The 19355-nt window shown below is 38.1% G+C and overlaps 1 protein-coding gene across 2 annotated transcripts in view; it reads right to left on the minus strand.

Annotated features, from left to right (window-relative positions):
* Positions 1-1375: 1375 nt before the first annotated feature.
* The window catches only part of LOC131047130 (DEAD-box ATP-dependent RNA helicase 13), a 92203-nt gene continuing 74223 nt past the window's right edge, over positions 1376-19355 (minus strand). For both annotated transcript variants that reach the window (XM_057980978.2, XM_057980977.2), the window contains 3 exons: positions 2386-2526; positions 2204-2269; positions 1376-1851 (listed from right to left, as the gene is read on the minus strand). In XM_057980978.2, the coding sequence (XP_057836961.1) occupies positions 1684-1851; positions 2204-2269; positions 2386-2526 (375 nt within the window). In that variant the 3' untranslated portion in view covers positions 1376-1683. The remainder of the gene's footprint in view (positions 1852-2203; positions 2270-2385; positions 2527-19355) is intronic.

The raw sequence follows: 19355 nt of genomic DNA on the forward strand, positions 1-19355 counted from the left end.
TCAGTACATGTTGATATTCGCAGATCCACACTGACGACAATCTCACAAGGTCTGACTTTCTTTGAATACAACAAAATTTCCTAGTTCTAAGCCTCGTGATAAATAATGTTCTACATGCATTTGAACAAAACGCTCAAGGCTCCGTTGCATAGACAAATTTATGCCTCCACAAAGGGTCTTGTGAAAAACAATCTACATGAGAACAAAAACGTGCCAGTTTCAACACCCACACAAGGACACCTTCAGTAGACATCCTCAAGTGCAAATTATATAAAGGCGAAAATACATAGAAGTGCATATTATACAGTATTGTACTGTATGATAGCTTTCATTGTTGCCGAAAGAAATTATAGCTAACCATTTCACACAATTATGTGCCTTTGACATCTATAAGTTGTCTATTTTCAGCCCTTCATCAAATCCATATACATAGATTGGTTCACATGAAAAGGACATTGCAAAGACACGCTACCCAGGGATCCACATCGTAAACACATGCTACCGCAGGATGCCACTTTGCAAAGATGTACTTTTCACAACAATGCATTCACTAGAAACGTAATTGCCATACCATGTTTTATTGTTACCTTGATGTATACATAAGTTATTATCTCATTGTGCAAAACTCAAATCTATGAAAATGTAGGCGTCTGAATTTGAGACACAGAATTAATTGAGAATACCTAATGGAAATCATAGAAACCATATCATACACGATGAGTACATACACGATGAGTAAAGATGATTTCCTTTACATTCCCATTTGCTTCTATTGTTACCGTCTAATAGCCAGAAGGTCACTTATGTTGTATCCACCATGCTTACATACTAATTGAGGACCTAAATGGAAGAGCTATAATCATGTGTACCCATTTCATTAATTCTCTTTAAATAATTCCTTAAAGCAATTTAATTTGTATTGCTAGATGTCAATATTTTTAGTGCCACTTGCAAGTTCTATCAGTACATAAATGATTTCTCTTTAAGCATTTCCTTGACATCCTTTGATCTAGATTTATGTCAGTGCAACAACTTTCTTAATCCCTGCTACGATGATAATTCATATTCTTTTTTCAAGAGATAAATTTTATCTTCTAAGAACAATCAAATTTTACTATCCATAATAGGTAGAAATAGCTTACCAATTCAAGTTTCTCAAATCGCCAAATATTAAATAAACTAATTTTTATTTTGAAATAAGCTCCCTACCTCTTTAAATCCTTGGAGAGATTACAGCTCCAGTGATTAGAACCAAACTAGTGGGTCAGCTAACTTTACAGTGGCATGCAACAAGATTATTTGAATAGTTCAAATTTCTTTTTTTCTTTTAAATGACTTGTAGATCGCTCCATAATACTAAGTTAGCTTGTAAATCTGAAGCAAAAAGCCACAATAATTTGATTTATATCTATAATACAGAAAAAACAGCATGTAGTTTCTTGAGATAACATCCCACTCTTATAAAGGTGATAAAATTATCACTTCTAGGAAGCTTTACTGGACATCTGAGAGAATACAAATTATGCTTTTGGAAAGTAATCAATTAAATGCAATGCTCAACAAATTTCTGCATTGCTAATTTTGAAGCTATTTTGCTGAAACTACAATAACCCTGCATCTTATATATATGAGTGATATATATTTTTTAAAATTTGTTAAAAATGAATCAATCAAATTTCTGATTCATATCACATTCTTTGAATTTCTAAGTGCCATAAGAGGTTCGATTGCCTCCTCACCAATAACAAGAAGCCTATGCTTCTTGCTTCCATTTGACATTTTATAGTTAGAAGGTGCTTTATTTGAAGTCAATTCCTGCAACTGTTGCTGAAGAAGTGTGGACATACCAGCCTGCAAGGACAACACACCATTGACATTCATTTATACAATATTTATGAGCAGGAGTAGAAGAAATGCCTCACTATGGCATGTAATGATCTATCAATGATCAATCACATCTATATATACAGTCTGAATTCCCCTGATTTTGAAGGCATGTCTAATCCATAATTGAGGTCAAATATTTGAATCCAGAGAGGGGGAGGGTTGTACACATTAAAACAATATAAGGTAAATGGAAAGATAATCTTCTCACAGAATGCTTGGATAAGTCTGATATATGGAATTGATGTCTCACTTGGCGATGAACAAAAAATACTACCTTTACCTTTTAACCCTTTACAGAGAGGAGAAGATAACTTACCCCTGTGACAAATCGACGGGATAATGACCTTGGTTGGAGTGGGCATGTTAGAAGTTGATCTAACTCCTGAAGTATAACCATAAATTCATAATTAGATAAAAGTCAAATTTTCTGCCAAATCAAAAATAGACAAGAATTAACGTTGGTGAAAAAATGTCCAAATAGAATAGCTCTCAACTTACCTTCTGTAGTTGCTTTGCTTGAAATAACTCGGCTTTTGTAGACTTGGAAATTCTAGGTTCCTCCTTGTCTTTCTCATTATTCTCTATGTCTATCTCTAAGGCTTCAGCATTTCGGATATACCAATTGTTTTGTGCTTTGCTCTGGTATAAGAGACGAAGTGCATTTTTATTTATATTGCTTACTTCCAATAGTAACTCAAACATAAAAGTAACAAGAAAGCCAATTTCAGGTAGCTTTTAAAAAACAGCTCATCTACATGAGACTAAAATGTTGCCACAAATTGAATTTTTCAGTCATGGTGAAAAAACACGAGACCTTTCTTCAACTACATTTACCAGAACATTCTATCTTTGAAAAGGTCAACTATTATTGAAATGAGTTAATATATATTTTTTAAAAGAATATTGTAATTATGAAATGGTGGATATATATATATATAAAACTTATAATTTTGATGAGAGTATATTTTGTTTTACATGGTGTTTTATTTTAAAATGTTAAGTTTATAATTAATATTAATATTTTGACACATAGATGGTTAATAAAAATAAGGTTTCCACAATCCATGAGGTCTCAATCAGCTGTTTCCAGATTCGATTGTGTGTAAAAATTTTGCATCAACATTTCGGATCACACTATGTGATCCAATCATCAAGATGAAAAAAGCTAGAGTGCATGCAAAGATAAAAAATGATAAAAGATAAAAATTAATATTAACACAGCTGATAAAAGTTAATATTAAACTAAAAAATAAAAGTTAAATAGTTGTCAAATTTTAAACTAAAAAATAAAAGTTAATATTATAACACACCATTTCACTCCACCCCTTGTTGCCATTGTAGAATGCCTATCAACATTAATTATTTCTCATAATTACACTTTACTTAAGTTGACTTAGGATAATGCATTCATTGTAGTTTGCATATGAGACACTTAGGGAAGTGTGCATTTCAGGAAGATGGTTGTAGGAGAAATTCTACCTTTTGTGGTATTATCTTGTTATCCCATTCCACCTTCGGTGGGTGATCCACCTTTAATGAGATTATCTATTATTTCTCCTACCTACCCCTACCTACCTTTGTATCTCATTGGGCCACATGTCATGATTGTGTGCTCTCATAGCCTTGCCTTTATAAGCAGGCTCATTTACATTGTAAGTAATCCAATTGACAATCTAGTTGGGCATTTTGCATCTTGATGAGAATACAGTTTGTTCTTCTCTATTTTGTTATCTCTTGCTTTTGTGCTATTCATTGGCCTCTAGATCTAGGGTTATTATTGGCAAATTCTTACATGGTATCAAAACCTATAGGGTGCCATGGATAGTCATTTGAGAGAAATTTGATGCAATTTGGGGTTTTGTATTTTGAGGCTTTCTATCGCAGGTCATTATTGGAGTTTGTTGGGTTAGATCTAAGGTCACCATTGGATTGAGGAGGTTCGAGAAAGCCAGAATCGCTTTTTGTTTCATCCAAATCCGACACTTGAGGCCAAATCTAGAGTCATTTGAAGGTGGAGGGTGGTGACTCGTCCAAGGGGCGATCTACAATTTTGGAGCACTTAGGGTCAAATCCGGACATCACCATCATGTTTAAAACTCCCAAAAACTGTAAGATAGCCTGTCCATTTGTCCAAATCAGCCTCATCACTTGAAGTTGGAAAAATCCGCCTCCCTAGTTGTCGTACAAACTTGCAGGTACAAATTTATTTAAAATAAATAAATTTTATTCTCTACATTTTTTTTGTTAAAATCGTATTTTAATTTTGTGTTGGGGGGTTGGGGGGCATTTTGTTTTTTGTTTTTTTTATAAAAACATAAAATAAAAATTAAATTTGCAAGTGTACCTGCACACACAGGGACACCTGCATATGCTAACCCCTGCGCACGTAGGGGATACCTGCACATGCAAGCCCTTTCGCACGTAGGGATACCTACACAAGCAGGCCTCTATGCATGCAAGGTGTCCTTTTTGCTTTTTGTTTTGTTTTTGAGTTTTTTTTGATGTTTTTTTAATAAAACTTAATGAAATTTTTAATAAATAAATTTTATTATTAATTTTTTAATAATAAAACTAAACTTTGAAAAATGTTTTTTCTTTATTATATTTAATAAATTTTTTAATTCAAAATTTTTTTTAAAATAACATGTGTTTATTTTTAATAAGGATTTTTTGGTCCAAAATAAAAAATATATCTCAATTTTTCTTTTTAGTTTTGTAATAAAGTTTTTTAAGGGGGTTTTAATAAATATTTTATTGAAAAATTCATCCAACATGATTTTGAAAATGGAGCGGAGGAGGAGGCTAGGGCTTCGACCGAGGGAGTTTCAAGAATTTCAGGGTTACTAGGAATTTCGATCTCAAGAAGATGGCTTTCAAGGCCGAAGATTTGCAGACTAGGGACCACGACAGAGCTTTACACAGCCACGACCTGGAAAACGACCTTGGCAAAAACCAAAAAAGGCTTGGGAGGATCAGGATAGGTTCTTTCATTCTCACACGCAATGGGGGGAGGAAGTTTCAGTCAAAGATTCCAAATATGGGAGAAATGAGGGCCTCAGAACCCAAGGGCATCGCAACACGGAATATGGCCCGAAAACAATGTGGCAGCATTGCCAAGAGAAAGAATGGCATCCAAAAAGGAATGCTCAGAAGTAGAGGAAGTCCCCAAAATGTAAAGATGGACTGCGAATGGAAAAAGTGTCTTTGATGATAGACAACAAAAGCTAGAATTACTCTGTATCCTTTTTCCGGGAGAGGGGATTATTTGTAAAATGCTTCGGTGATTGGCCGGCGCTGGGAAAAATGAAGAGTTGGTGTACTGAAACTTGGAAATGCAAAATCGAACTCAAAACCCTTCCAAATGGGTTTTTCTTGGTAATCACAGATGATAGTAAGGTTAAGCAAGAAATCTTAAACAATGGAGACCCTTTTTCATGGGTGGAAGGGGTTTGTACATTAGGGATTGGGAGCCTAATTTCAACCCAGTGCTAGCTCCGATTGAAATGGTACCTGTCTGGCTCAGATTATATAACCTACCCAGAGAATACTAGAATGAGGAGTTCTTTCAAGCTTTAGGGAACAAACTGGGTTTCTACATCAGAGCGGATGAGGCCATTGAGTCCAAAGATTTTAGCATGTATGCACAAATATGTATTGGATGGAAACCCCATTACCCACTTCCAGTACAGGTGGAGATTATAACAAATGCAGGACAGTGGCTCCAAAAAAATAGAGGTGGAAGAATCCAATGAAATCTATCAACATTGTAAAAAAGGACATTTGAAGGAAACATGCTTAATAGGACCTAAAGGGAAAACGGTGGAGACAACGATAGAAGACGAGGTGACCTTTTATGCAAACAAGGATAGTACAAGTAAGGAAGTGAGATCAATAAGGATGTGATCCAAGCTACGCAGAACCCTGTAGTGCAGGGGGAGGCCTCGAAGGCTCCCCAGCAACACCACCCAGAAGGCGGAAGAGACTATAATAGAAGTTGCTATTATCAACAAACATAGGGAGGTTGCAAGCTAGGTAGAAGAGGCCATTACAAGAGTCGAGAAAGCAGTGGATATTCTAGATGAGGTTAACTCCAGGGCTTTTCCTCTTGCGGAAGCAGGAGTCAATGTGGAGCCGATACAGCATTCGGAGAAGGAAAATGGCTCGAGGTCTGACAAAGAGGAAGCCAAAGATAATAGAGAATTGGATGGAGTCGAGGAGGATGATGAATGGGGATGGATGGATGAGGAAGATATTATGGAAATAAGAACAATAGAGCAATCAGAACCTATATGTACCAAGGTACGAATAGGAGAAAAGAGATTGAGAGGCAGAAAATCAAGCTACTTTACCATGAGCATTTGCGTAAGCTCATACTCCCGCTAAAGTGGGGGTTAAATGTAGAGTCCTCAATTGTACTCCCTTACAATTTAGTCCACATTTGGGGCCCTGTTGTGACCATTTCACACATCGCCCCATTTAAATGGGGACCCCCTCTTTTTGCTCGTTTTGCTCGCCTTTCGCTTTGCTTTTTTAGGGTTTTGGTTTAGTTTGTTAGTTGTCTGGACCAGGGTCAAGCCTTAGGGTTTCTGTTACTGTGTTTTCAAGCCAGAGTCCAGTCCAATTTTGAATTTGAGAGCTTCCTCCCGAGGGATGCAATTTTGGAAATAAAGTGAATTCGCCAGAGGCTAAGTAAGTTGGTCTAGTTTCAATTGGGATTTTGAGTGCAACTCTGAAAATTTGTCTAAGTGTTGATGATGAGTGTTTGATTTTCGTCCGATTGAGTAATTTTGACCAAATTTTGAAAATTTTGATAATTGATCCCGGGCATTGGAAATGACTTGTTTTTGCCTTGTGAAGTGATTAAACTCCCAAAATCTTGATATTTTGGCCTGTAGGAGCAAAATCGCTCCTGTCCCTCAGTGAAGGACCGGAGCTTATTTCTCAAGATTTTACTGTCTCTGCAGGATCAAGACAAATTTTTGACTGGAAATGATAAAGGGAGGCATGATCTTTCTGTTGAATATAATTTGAAGAATTTCACAAGCATGGAAATGTGCCAGGAGCAAAAATCGCTCCTGTCCCTCAATGGAGGACCGGAGCTCAAAATCAAACATTGCCTTGTCCTTGCAGGATTTGAACAATTTGACGATTTGAGGAGATCAAAGGAGATATATTTCATCATTTTAATATAATTTGAAAGCACAAACATGAGGAAAACTTGATCTAGAAGCTAAATCGCTCCTGTCCCTCAATCAGGGACCAGGGCGAAATTCAGTGGTAGCTCCTGTCCCTCTCCCAGGGACCAGAGCGAATTTCCTCATGAGGCATGTTTTGGGCAAAGATCAAGCAAGTTTTGAGTTTGAGGCAAACAAAGAAGGCGTAACGACCCTGTTGAAGACAAATTGAAGAGTGCAAGACACCAAAGTGAACTCCATATTGGCCTAGGCGCTCCTGTCCCTCAGTAAGGGACCAGAGCGATTTTTGCCTTAAGTCAATTTCTCACCAAGTTAGAATGAACTCCAAGGCAAAGATGAATGAAAGGGGGTACTACAAGACCATTGAAGATAATTTTGGAAGTTAGCGAAGTGTGATGGAGCCTATAAGTGAAAATTCGCTCCTGTCCCTCAGTCAGGGACCAGGGCGAAATGGTAGCTATCTTGCCTTCCACCCAAATTCAAGTCATTCCAAGTCAAAGTATAAGGTGGCAAGGACATTTTGAGGTGTCTCGACGAAGAACGAAGTATCAAAGACCGCCAAAGATGAAGGATCTGCACTGAAATGCCCAAGTTCGCTCCTGTCCTTCAGGCAAGGACCAGAGCGAAATATTTAAATGTGTCCAAATTTAAGTTACCATTCACATTTTAAATGTTTGAAAGGAAGTAAGGGACATCGTTTTGCACTTTGAAGACAATTACAAGTTAATATGATGAAGGAATTGCACTATATGCTCAAGTTCGCTCCTGTCCCCCAGTCAGGGACCAGAGCGAAATTTCTATGAAGGCTTAAATTTTGAATATTGATCACGTTTCAAGTATTCAAGAAGGACCAAAGGACATCGTTTTATATTGTGAAGGCAATTGCAAGTTGATAAGAACAAGGATGCGCCCAAGACACCAAAGTTCACTCCTGTCCTTCAGTGAAGGACCAGGGCGATATTCACCATATTGGCCAGTTCTTTCAAAAATCACGCTAAGTCAAGGACGTACAAGGTTGCACAGGGTCAAAGTGTTCTTAAGAAGATGATATGCGAGGAAGTTAAACGTCAAAAGGTGATCAAATTGAGCCAAGAAGCTAAATCGCTCCTGTCCTTCAGGCAAGGACCAGGGCGATTTTCATTAAATCTATCATTTTCCTTCGAAAATCATGTCAAAGCAAGATTATATAAGGTTGAAAATGTCATTTGGAAGGCAATGAACATGAAGCAAAGGTTGAAAGACGGCAAATTTAGACTAGAGCACCAGGTTCGCTCCTGTCCCTCATCAAGGGACCAGGGCGAAAATCCTTCAAACTTCAAATATGCCTCGTAAAAGCCAAGTAAAGCAAGCGTGGAGTGAAAGACTAACGTTGTTACTTCCTCATGATGAAGATTGGTGATCGAAGAAGCCAAGGTCAAGGAGGAAACATAAGGTTCGCTCCTGTCCCTCACCAAGGGACCAGGGCGATATCAACCTCAGGAGGCACTCATCCACAAAATCAAGTCGATCAAGCTCGAGATTCCTTGCAAAAATGCCAGTTTCAACATGAAGATTGTAATTTTGAACGTCAAAGGTAAAAGAATCAAGGCTAAAATGCAAGTTCGCTCCTGTCCCTCAGTCAGGGACCAGAGCGATATGGTTTGTATCTTTCCACCTCTCCAAGTTTTGGCGCTAAAACATTTTTGAATTTTATTAAATGCTAGAAATCGATAAATTTAATTAAAGATAGCATTTAAAAATAGCGCAAAGCATTTATTAATTAATTTTTGCCTTTTAAAAAAAAATCGAATTTATTAATTAAAAACGAAGGCATTTAATTAATTAATTATTAATTTAAATAATAATTAATTTTGGAGCGCTTGAATCTCTTGTTTTTACAAAAGGTCGGCCTTTAAATTTATTTTAAATTTGTTTTTAATTACCAAGTCGGCCTAAGGTAATGCATGAGGTGAGCGCCTATAAAGGGAGGTGTTTATTTCGTTTTCAAATCATTATTCAAACATCCTTCACATGCGATTTGGAGAGGTGCGAATTGTGTTCAAAGTGGAGCGAATTTCTATTCTAAGCAAGGTGCGAATTTCCATTCAAGGGAAGTGGTGCGAACATCTTCCAAGGGGAGTGCGAACCTTGATTAGAGTTGAGCGAAATTGCAAAAGACTACGTCAAAGACCCCCAAAGGTGGCGAATTGTTAGGTGGACGTTCGTTTGAAGAAGATCACGTGGGAAAGCTTCAAATTTTGATTTTGTTTAGGCAAATTTCCTTGTTTTGCTTTTTAGAGTTAGCTCTCAAGTGAGGTATGGCGTTTTCTTCTTGTTTTGTTTTAAATTTTTGATCGTCATAGCTTTAAATTTTGAATTTTGAAATTTTGAATCTCAGTGGCTCAATCGTTTTTTAGGAAATGATAACTCAAGGACTTATCATGAAGTTTCCTAAAATTAATATCTAATCTATGTTATACATTGCAAAATCTAGTTTCTTATTATGAAATGTTGTGTAGGTATGGCGACCCCGAAGGCGGGAGCATCCACCAATCGTCCAGCTCTCATGAAGGAAGATCAAAAGACCGAAGAAGTGGAGACCAAGATCGTGTCTACGTGGAGCAACATTGGAGATACCAGCTTGGGTAACTTCAGTACGAAGAAGTTTCGAGAGGTCCCTTACATTGGCAAGCCATCACCTGTCGCCAGGAGGATAATTGAAAGTGGCATCATTAAGGCGGCCGGCTTCCCTCCAGCAGTACAGTGCCATGAGTTGATGATCAAGTGTGCTCGTCATTATGATCCTCAGTCCAAAACGATCGTGTCCAAGGCAGGAAACACTTTGGCGTATCTTTCAGAGGAAGCTATAAGTGAGGCTTTCCATCTTCCAGAGCACAAAGATATGGTCTACAAGAGCATAGAAGGAGCCAGGTCCATGTACGAAGATGATCCAGATGCTTGCTTAAGCATCATCAACAAGAATTGGTTACTCAAGAGTCGTCCTCGCCTGAGCAAGATACCGAACACACCACATAGGATCGATTTCCAGGAGGAGTACAGAGATTTGATTACAATGCTCAACCAAGTCACGGGAGCTCCTCAAGCCTTCTACTTTGAGAGGTGGATGTTCTACTTTATCCAGGTGATAGTTCAGGGAAAAGGAACAATTCATTGGGCTAGAATGATTAGCCATTGCTTGGACGTACAGTTGAGGAGACTCAAGGCTACCAAATCCTTCCACATGAGTTCATACGTCATATATGCCTTGATCAGGAGCTTTGAGTACGCAGGACTACCTCACAGAGGAGTGATTGGAAGAGGACCCGGCGAGGTCAAGGTTTGTGATTCCTATGTCCACTTGCATCATCCGCCAGGAAGTAACTACAAGTTAGTTAATGATACCTTCACAATGAACATCACGAGGACGTTGCAAGGCAGGATTCACAACAGATTATCTCAGGATGCACAGGAACTAGTAAAGAGGTACGGTGCTTGGTTTATCCAATTTCCGAAGTTTACTTATATCAGAGTTCATGGATGTCCTTCACCTCCATACATGTTGCCGAGATATCCGACAAACAGAATAGTGTTACTTGAGGTAACAAGACAGTTGGCAGCTTATGCGAAGGCATTCAGACATAGACATGGAAATGGAGTTCCTGTACCTATCATCTTAGGCAATTCAGTTGAGGTATGTCCTAATGCTTTAGTCATGGATGACGCAGAGGAGGAGTTAGCTTTGTATTCTTTTTCATTCTTTGCTTTGAGAGAAAGCTTTGATCCACATGGATATATAAAGGAGACAGTCGGTAGGAAGTTTAAGCATGAATTTCAGATAGAAGATTTTATGATGAATCTCCTAGACGATCTTGAAGTGAAAAGAAAGATGCATTCTAGATTGCCTTTGGATTTCATCAGGAAATGCAAGATTTACAGAGTGGCCGACCAAGCTCAGGACAGTGGCAGACATCTCCAGTCATCCTATGACCGAGAAAGCAAATCAGTAAGGTTAGATTGGAATGAGCCCGAGGTCGTGGATCTAGATGCTTTGATGGCTCCAGTCTTGTCTTGTACTCGCAGATGGGTTGATGTGCAGCATCAGAAGTTGAGAGAGCAAGGCATAGCTATGACTTTCACTTTGGAAGAGAAACCAGCCGAAGGTGGAGCTAGTGTAAGCGAAGGTAATCCTAATCCTAGAAATGCAAGTGAAGGCAACCTTTGAAGTGCAAGTGAAGGCGATCTCCATCCAAGAGGCTCGAAGAGAAAAGAGAGACCTGAGAAGAAAGAATCTTCCAAGAAGAAGCAAGGGGCCAACCGAGATCGTTCATCCGGCACATCTTCTCGACAAGAGAAGAGGACACTTGAAGTGGAAGATTCTATGGAGTCAATGGTACAGAATGATAAAGAAGGACAGGCACCAGGTGGATCTCTTCAAGACAATGAGTTGCATGAAGATGGGAAAGATAATGAAGTAACATCTCCTCCCAGAGAAGAAGAATTGCTCAAGGAAATACAGGTTAAAGAGACAAGATCTGCCATCCCAGATTGGTTGAAGGAAAGATTAACTAGGGTGATCGTGATTGAGGACGAAGACAATGTAATTGATTTGGAGAGCCTTGTCGGACATTCCCAGGAAGTGACAGAAAAGAGGAAGGCTACCAAGATGTCCAAGATGATTAGAGATGAGACTGGATCCAGAAAGTTGCAGATAGCTACGCCGGAAGTGGACAAGTATGAAGGTGAGATCCTAGCAGAGGAATATGATATAGAGACATTTGAGCTAGGTCCATCCACAGCCGAGCAGACACTAGATGATGCCACCGATTCATTTGAGGCCTTGAAAGACAAGCTTAGGGAAGAAATGGAGAAGAATAGGAAGCTTGAGAGAGAGGTTGGTGCATGGAGAACATATTTCAGCCATCTCAATCAACCTTTAGGACGTCAGGATCCAACAAGATCACCCATACAGGCACTTCCCCTTCAATCAATTGGCGAAGCAGAGAGATTCAGGAGTATGGTCCAGCGTATGAGTACTTGGATGGACAAATCTCATACAGTTGCCGTAGAATTTACAACAAGGATGATGAAGACTATTCATAGGGCTATCCAGGTTCTTGAGATTATCCACAACTTGATGATAACAGTAGCTGCTTTTGCTCATACCAAAGAGGTTATCATTCCTGTCTTGCAAGTAATCAGACAAACATCGAGGAAGGTCTTAGCACAGGAAAAGATCATGGATGGAGGACCTCACAGTTTACTTCAGTGGTCAACCTTACTCCAGATGAAGGAAGTTCTCTTCGAGGACATCAGTACTAGATGTAGCCATGTTGAGGAGGTTATCAACCCGATCCAGGACAGAATATTTGAGGTACTACGTACTATTCTTGGCAGGAGGATCGAAGTTGAGACAGATGTGGATTTGCAGGAATTGGAGGATAGAATCAAGGTTATCTTTTGCAAGGACGCTAATATCACAGATGAGCAACAGGACCAGATGTTTGCTACCATGCTCCTGATTGAGAAAACTAAGGAACTTGAACCTGAATGGGACGCTACTCTTCTCGAGGCATTTGATCAGGTCATCCACTTGGAAGAAAGAATGAAGAATCTTCCCGAGATTCCAATTGCTGAAATCGAAGGAATCGTGTCTAGATTCATTGCATATGCTAAAAATGAGCATTGGAAAAGGAATAAGATTCTAGATGAGAGGTTATTATAGATGACATGGCACCTTAGTTGTCATTGGTTTATGTCTCCTAGATTTTCGTGCCAAATTTAATAATTGGCTATGCATTTAATGTTGTGCAATAAAAGGGGAACTTTTGTAATAAAACCCTAATTAGGGTTTAGGTGTCATAATCTTGGCCATTGATCTGCTTTTTGATCTGGACCGTTCATTGTAATTGAGGATGCTATTTATACCCTCATTTCTTTTCATTTTGTAAGAAAGAAAAACTAGAAATTAGAGAGAGTTAGAAATTATTGATGTATTAGAGAGATTAGAGTTTAGAAGCAATTTACTTTTGTAGCAAGATTGAGCTTTGAGAAAGGAATTCAAGCAATTGTTGTACATGATGGCTTTGAGATCAATGAAATATTGAAGTTATGGTGTTTAAAAGGAATTCAAGCAATTGTTGTACATGATGGCTTTGAGATCGATGAAATATTGAAGTTATGGTGTTTTGTTGCAATTCTTTTGGTTATCTTCATGGTTGTTCATTTTCCTTGAATCATTCTCAATCGAAGTAGTGTGTTAATTCGAAGGACAAAGTGTTGGACTTGATCTTTGGTAGGATTCGTTTTCCAAACCACTAGCTTCTTGCTGATTGTAGGAACGCCTTGCGTGGTCGACTGGAGATATTTGAATCGTTTAAACCTTCAATCATTGTTGTATCTTGGATATGTACCTTCGTGGTAGTGTCTTTGGTCTTTGATGTATTGAAAAATCATTTGTTACCTTAGAAGATCGCATCAATTTCAATTGAGTTGTTAATTTATGGCAATATTGAAATTGGTAGAATCTCACCAAGTCTTGTCCACATTGAGTCATTCTTAGGGTTAGACTAGATTAGACCTCTTGCAAACCCTATCCTTTTGATATTTTTTGAAAAGTTTGTTTAGTTTAGCAAAATCTTCGGCAACGTAAGGCCCCTTGATGACACAGCAATCGCAACGACCACTGGTGCTTATCCACACGTAGAGACCCTACTAAAAAGAACATTGGAGTCATCCTAACTGATCCTTCTTGCGAAATCTTCAGCAGTTAGCAACTTTATTCAAGAGAGGATAAGATGCCTTTGGGTATTTTATTCTGTGTATGATTGTGTACAAAATACACGTCAACAGGCCCTCACCTTAGTGTTTGTACCCCAATGCTTAATTAAGACCTAATTATGTTTACCTCATGCAAATATGGCCTTGCTTTCACTTCATACACCACATGGCCCCTTTCTCTTCGCTCTAAAATGGGGTAGGACCAGGGCGTGGCGCCTTGGCCCTCGTTGGGACATTGGCGCCACGCCTTGGTCCTCCCTATTTGGGCCCCCCTCTGAAACTTTCCCTTTGGGCAGTTTCAAATTTGAGCGGGAAACCTAGCCTCGTGTCGGCCTATGTTGGAAAATTAACATGTTTTTCGACGGGCAAGTATATAAGGAGGCTTTCCTCTCTCATTTTGATATACAGGAAGAAAATAGAAGAATCATAAGGCACCCATTCAAGCAATCTATCATTCAAACACTGAAGCATTCATCATCGAGCATTTCTAGAGATCTTCAAGGTTGCATATTCTTCATTCATCAATTGTGGAGCAACATTACATCATTCATATGCAAGAATGTGTGTGCGATTAAGGTTTTGTCATGTTCAAGCCATTTCATACAACATATGTGATTACATTCAAGAAGCAAAGCATCATTATCAGTCATTGTAGATCTGAGGTATATCCTTCCATTATTTATTTCAGTATTTGCAATATTTCAATCAAGGTTAATTCTTCAAACCCCTATTCCCAACCTATTTCCCCTTCTTTTTGTGTGCAAGAAATAGGTACAGAGCTGCGATCTTCAAGATAAGCTTTATTTACAATGAGGAATCAATCCCCCTTCGGTGTGTGAAAAGTTCGGAAGACCATGTCAAATTTCACCACGGTCCCAACATTTTAGGAGCTCCTTCGAGGATCATATATGAATCTGCTTATATTTCTCAGATCCAGGTGTGTGTCTCAATCCTGCATTTGTAGCTTGTTGTTTCTATGTTTTTATCTTTATTTTCAACACTTTACCCTAATTTCAGCAATTCAACTTACAAAAGAGGGTAAACAAATTCACCTTGAATCCAATCAGTATTTTCAGTCCTTATCCTTGTTGGTTTGTGACTAAATCTATTGGATTCAACCCCTCTTTTGAATGTAAAGGTCCCTAAGTAAAAATTTGTGGTTCTACTACATCTTGTGGCGGAAACCCTAATTTTTCACCCTTTACATCTCCAAACACTCAATATTTGAAATTTCGTCATTCACGCTCATAATTTCAAACTTTAAAATGTATAACAGCGGCATAAGTTTATAAATGTTTACAAAATTACATATAATGATATGTCCAAATGTGAAAAACAACAAACTAAAGACTACATATCCGTCTTTCCTCTCCTAACATAACTCAATCTTTCAGGGCTTTAACTAGTAAATGCTGAGGTATCTAAATGACAAAAATGAGGAAAAGTGAAAAAAAAAACATGTTTTAACTTTGACTGGCTGATCTCAACAAACGGTGAGTCCTTCATCGAGACTCGAGAGTTCCGACATCAAACCCACGCGAGTCCTCAGAAAAAACTCGGGAGTCTTTGTATGTGTCCTTGTACTCATCCTGTATAACATCTCCCTAATTCGTCTTCCAAACTAGACCATCCAAGTTAGATCGTCATTATTCAACATGAGTAATCAAAAGCAAAACCCATGCTTGGTAACTAAACTAACCAACATATAACAAAACAAGCTCAAAGACAATGGCCTTGGGATTGTTCAATGGTTACAAGAATGCATGTCATGTTGCAATTTACCTATTTAAAATACCGAACATGATCTAACTTGGTGCTTGTATATCAGCCACGAGGCCAGTGATGACAAAGCCTCTAATATTCTATTCTATTTCAATTGGAAACCATATTATCGTCATGCTCCAATTATTTGTTGGTGATGCAAAACAACATTATCCGATGCCTTACATATTACACCAGTTGCCTATTGTATACAAGTTTAAGAAACACAGAAAGTTGTGAGGATAATTATTATGTTGACAGTCCAACAAAAGAGGAGATATGGGTAATTGCTTGCACAAAATTCCAAAACCAAAAAAATAAAGAAACTAGACCAACCAGACTTGGGGCATAAGAATGGACATGAGAATCAATATAGTGGGATCTCACAGTTAATTTGAGCTTGGCTGCAATACAGTTAAAAGCTCCAAGGATACAAGGGTAATATGTTGTCTTCCATATTAGCAAAAGTCAATAAAAATATCGCCCACAGGCTTGATTGACTTGCAGAATTAAGCTTTTCCCAATCATCTTCAGACCTAATCCACCAGGAACTTATGGTAGCAAAAAAGAAATTAATTGATTATCACCTATTTGCTAATCAAATTTTCCTAGGTTGATATTTTTGTCATGCAACAGCCAAGATTTGAAAAGCACTCAATTATATTGAATGGGGGAGGGGGGAGCGGGGAGCAGGCGGGGACATGAATTAGTATAACAACCTTTTATTTTTCAAAACTTAATGAATCACAATTGCAATACTTCAAAACTTAATCATCCACAGCAAGAACATAAATGCAAGATCAAGCAATTAAGAACACCTGATCTACGTGGAAACCCTTGTAGGAGAAAACCACATCAAAATATTGCTTTTATATTAGAAAATCCTTCCAATCTTCGTAGGCACCAACCCACAAGACACACCAATCCCTTTTAGATGATTTAGAGGCACCAACCCACTAGAGACACCAATCCCCACAACTAAGCACCAACCCAACAAAAGACACCAATTTCTTTTGATGATAGGCACCAACCTCAAATAACAAAAATTAGGTCTTCTTAAAATAAAGCTCCTTCAAAACTGCCTTAAATGGCTGCTACAAATATCTTCAAGATCTGCCTTAACACTCTCAAAAGTCTGCTCAAAATGTGTCCAAAAATCTGCAATATTTCTGCTCAAGATATTGCAATAATTCTCCTAAAGGTCTAATCACAAATCTGGATTGAATCTACAAATTTCTTCTTTAGATTTGCTCCAAAGAATAAGAATCATCTTTAATGAATTGTTTGATAGAATGTACCCCAAATGATCTTCCTTTTATACAGGCAAATTGCACCCCTTCACCAACAGTTAACTCTCTTCATGCTGGTCAGCCAAGAACAGATTTAACTATTTTATTTAATTTTTATTTGCTTGCCCAAGTGGGCACTCAAACCAAGGAGGGTTGGCCACAAGAAAAAAGAATAATTAAATTTATTTGCAGCCCTCAAGTTAGGGCACACCTCTTAAGGCAATCGTCCCTCTTGAAATAATATTTAAATGCATTTTTTACTTCCCATAATTGGGTCGGCTCCAAGAGTGGGGTCGGCCACAACAATAAAAATATTATTTTGCGATTTTGAGTCTCCTCCTTGCTCGATGACATCTCAATCATAGCACCATAAATTTTGCACAAAATAACCTCCATCAAATATGCCACGAAATGCACTTTGACCTCAATGACAACAATCCGACAATCTCCACTTTTTCATTGATGGTAACCCTGTAAAGAAATAATCATGGAATGAAACAAAAACTTTGCCCCCTGATTGAATGCTCCCCCTTACTCTACTCCTCTCCCTTTGACATCAATGACGAAGGCTTTCCAAGTTCAAAATATAAGACAAGGAATAGCTCCCCTTGAACACATGCTCCTTCTGAAGAAATTAGTGACTGGGTGAGAGTGATATCACTCCCAATTTCTCCCTTAGAAGTCTCTTTCAGAAGAGGATTTGTGAGAATGTCCGCAATTTGTTCCTTCATAGCAATATATTCCAATTTCCAACTTTACTTGTTGCTCAACCACCTGTTCCCTTAAGAAGTGATAATGGGAACATGCTTCGTTTTGGAGTGCATGATTGGATTCTTTGAGACGTTGATTGCACTCATATTGTCACAAAATATGGAGATGAGATGCTCATACTCAACCTTAATATCCTTCAAAATTCGTTTCATCCATAGAATCTGTGTGCAACAAGATGCTGTAATATATATTCACCTCTGTTGTAGATAAAGAAATTGATGCTTGTTTCTTAGTAAACCAAGAAACAAGATTAACTCCTAAAAAGAATGCACCACCACTTGTACTCTTTCTATCATCAACGCTACCGGCCCAATCTGCATTTGTATATGTTGTTAAGGTGAAATCTTCATCTCATGAATACCATCGGACAAAATTTAGTGTGCCTTTCAAATATTCGAGTATCCCTTTACTGCTTGCACATGAGTTTCTTTAGGTGCAGCATGAAACCTTGCTACCATACCAAATGCCTACATAATGTCAAGCCTTGAAGTTGTTCCATATGATAAGCTTCCAATCATCGACCTATAGAGTGTTTGATTTGCTTCGGGTGATTCATCATCCTTACTTTATATCCTGTTACCATGGGTGTGCTAATAGGATTATAGTCCTCCATTCTAAACTTCTTCAACATTTCCTTAAAGTAATTGGTCTAGGAAATGAAAATCTATTTATTTGATTGAGAAATTTGTAGCCCAAGGAAGAAAGATAATTCACTGAGCATAAACATTTCGAATTCTTTTTGCATCTCCTTAGCAAAGTCTTGAGACATATTATCATAACTTCCCCAAAATATAATATCATCCATGTATACTACAACTATCAACTAATATTCACCAACAGTTTTGACATACAAGTTGCTATCCACATCTCCTTTCTTGAATCCTTAATGTTGTAGATATTTGTCTGGCCTTGCATACCATTCTCTAGGAACTTGTTTTAATCCATAAAACACTTTCTTCAATTTGCACGCAATCATTTATTTTGACAACAAGAAACCTTATGGTTGTTCCATGTAAACCTCTTCCTCTAGATTGCCATTAAGGAAAACAGACTTCACATCCATTTGGTAAACCTTGAAATTCTTGAAATTGGCAAGAGCTAAAAACATCCTTATCACCTCCATACAAGCAATAAGGGGGAAAATTTCTTCACAATCAATTCCTCCTTGTCAATCTAGGTGGCATCCTCTTGACCAACATCCCACTATAAAGTTGGTGTCTACCAATACTCTTAAGTCTGACAATCTCAGAGTCATAAAGAACTGTGCACAACAGCCAACTGTTTTGCTTGTCTAGAGATCAATATATTCCTCGTGATAGAATGAATGTTGTATGTGGACCAATTTCTCTCTGCTATAGAGGAACTAGCTACCTATGAAAGGAGGCAAATAGCGAGCATCCTTGACTCCTTGCCATGCCATGTCCACCATCCAATAGGATCAATTTGAGCCAATGTAGCTTTATCTATCTTTAACTCCGGTTTGTTGAATGTAAATTAGTAAAGGAATGTCATTGTTTGTAAGTTAACTTGACTCCTCAAGTAACTTTCAAAGCGGCTTCACTAATCCTTCTTTCACCTTTTTGTCATCACAAAGGGGCACCTACTAGCCTTTGGTGCATACCATTTGGGATTAGACAAAAGGCTGCAACATGAAGAGGGGTGTTCATAGTGTTCCACCACCACATCACAATGGGCT

The sequence above is a fragment of the Cryptomeria japonica genome, chromosome 3, assembly GCF_030272615.1.
Source record: "Cryptomeria japonica chromosome 3, Sugi_1.0, whole genome shotgun sequence".
Classification (NCBI taxonomy): domain Eukaryota; kingdom Viridiplantae; phylum Streptophyta; class Pinopsida; order Cupressales; family Cupressaceae; genus Cryptomeria; species Cryptomeria japonica.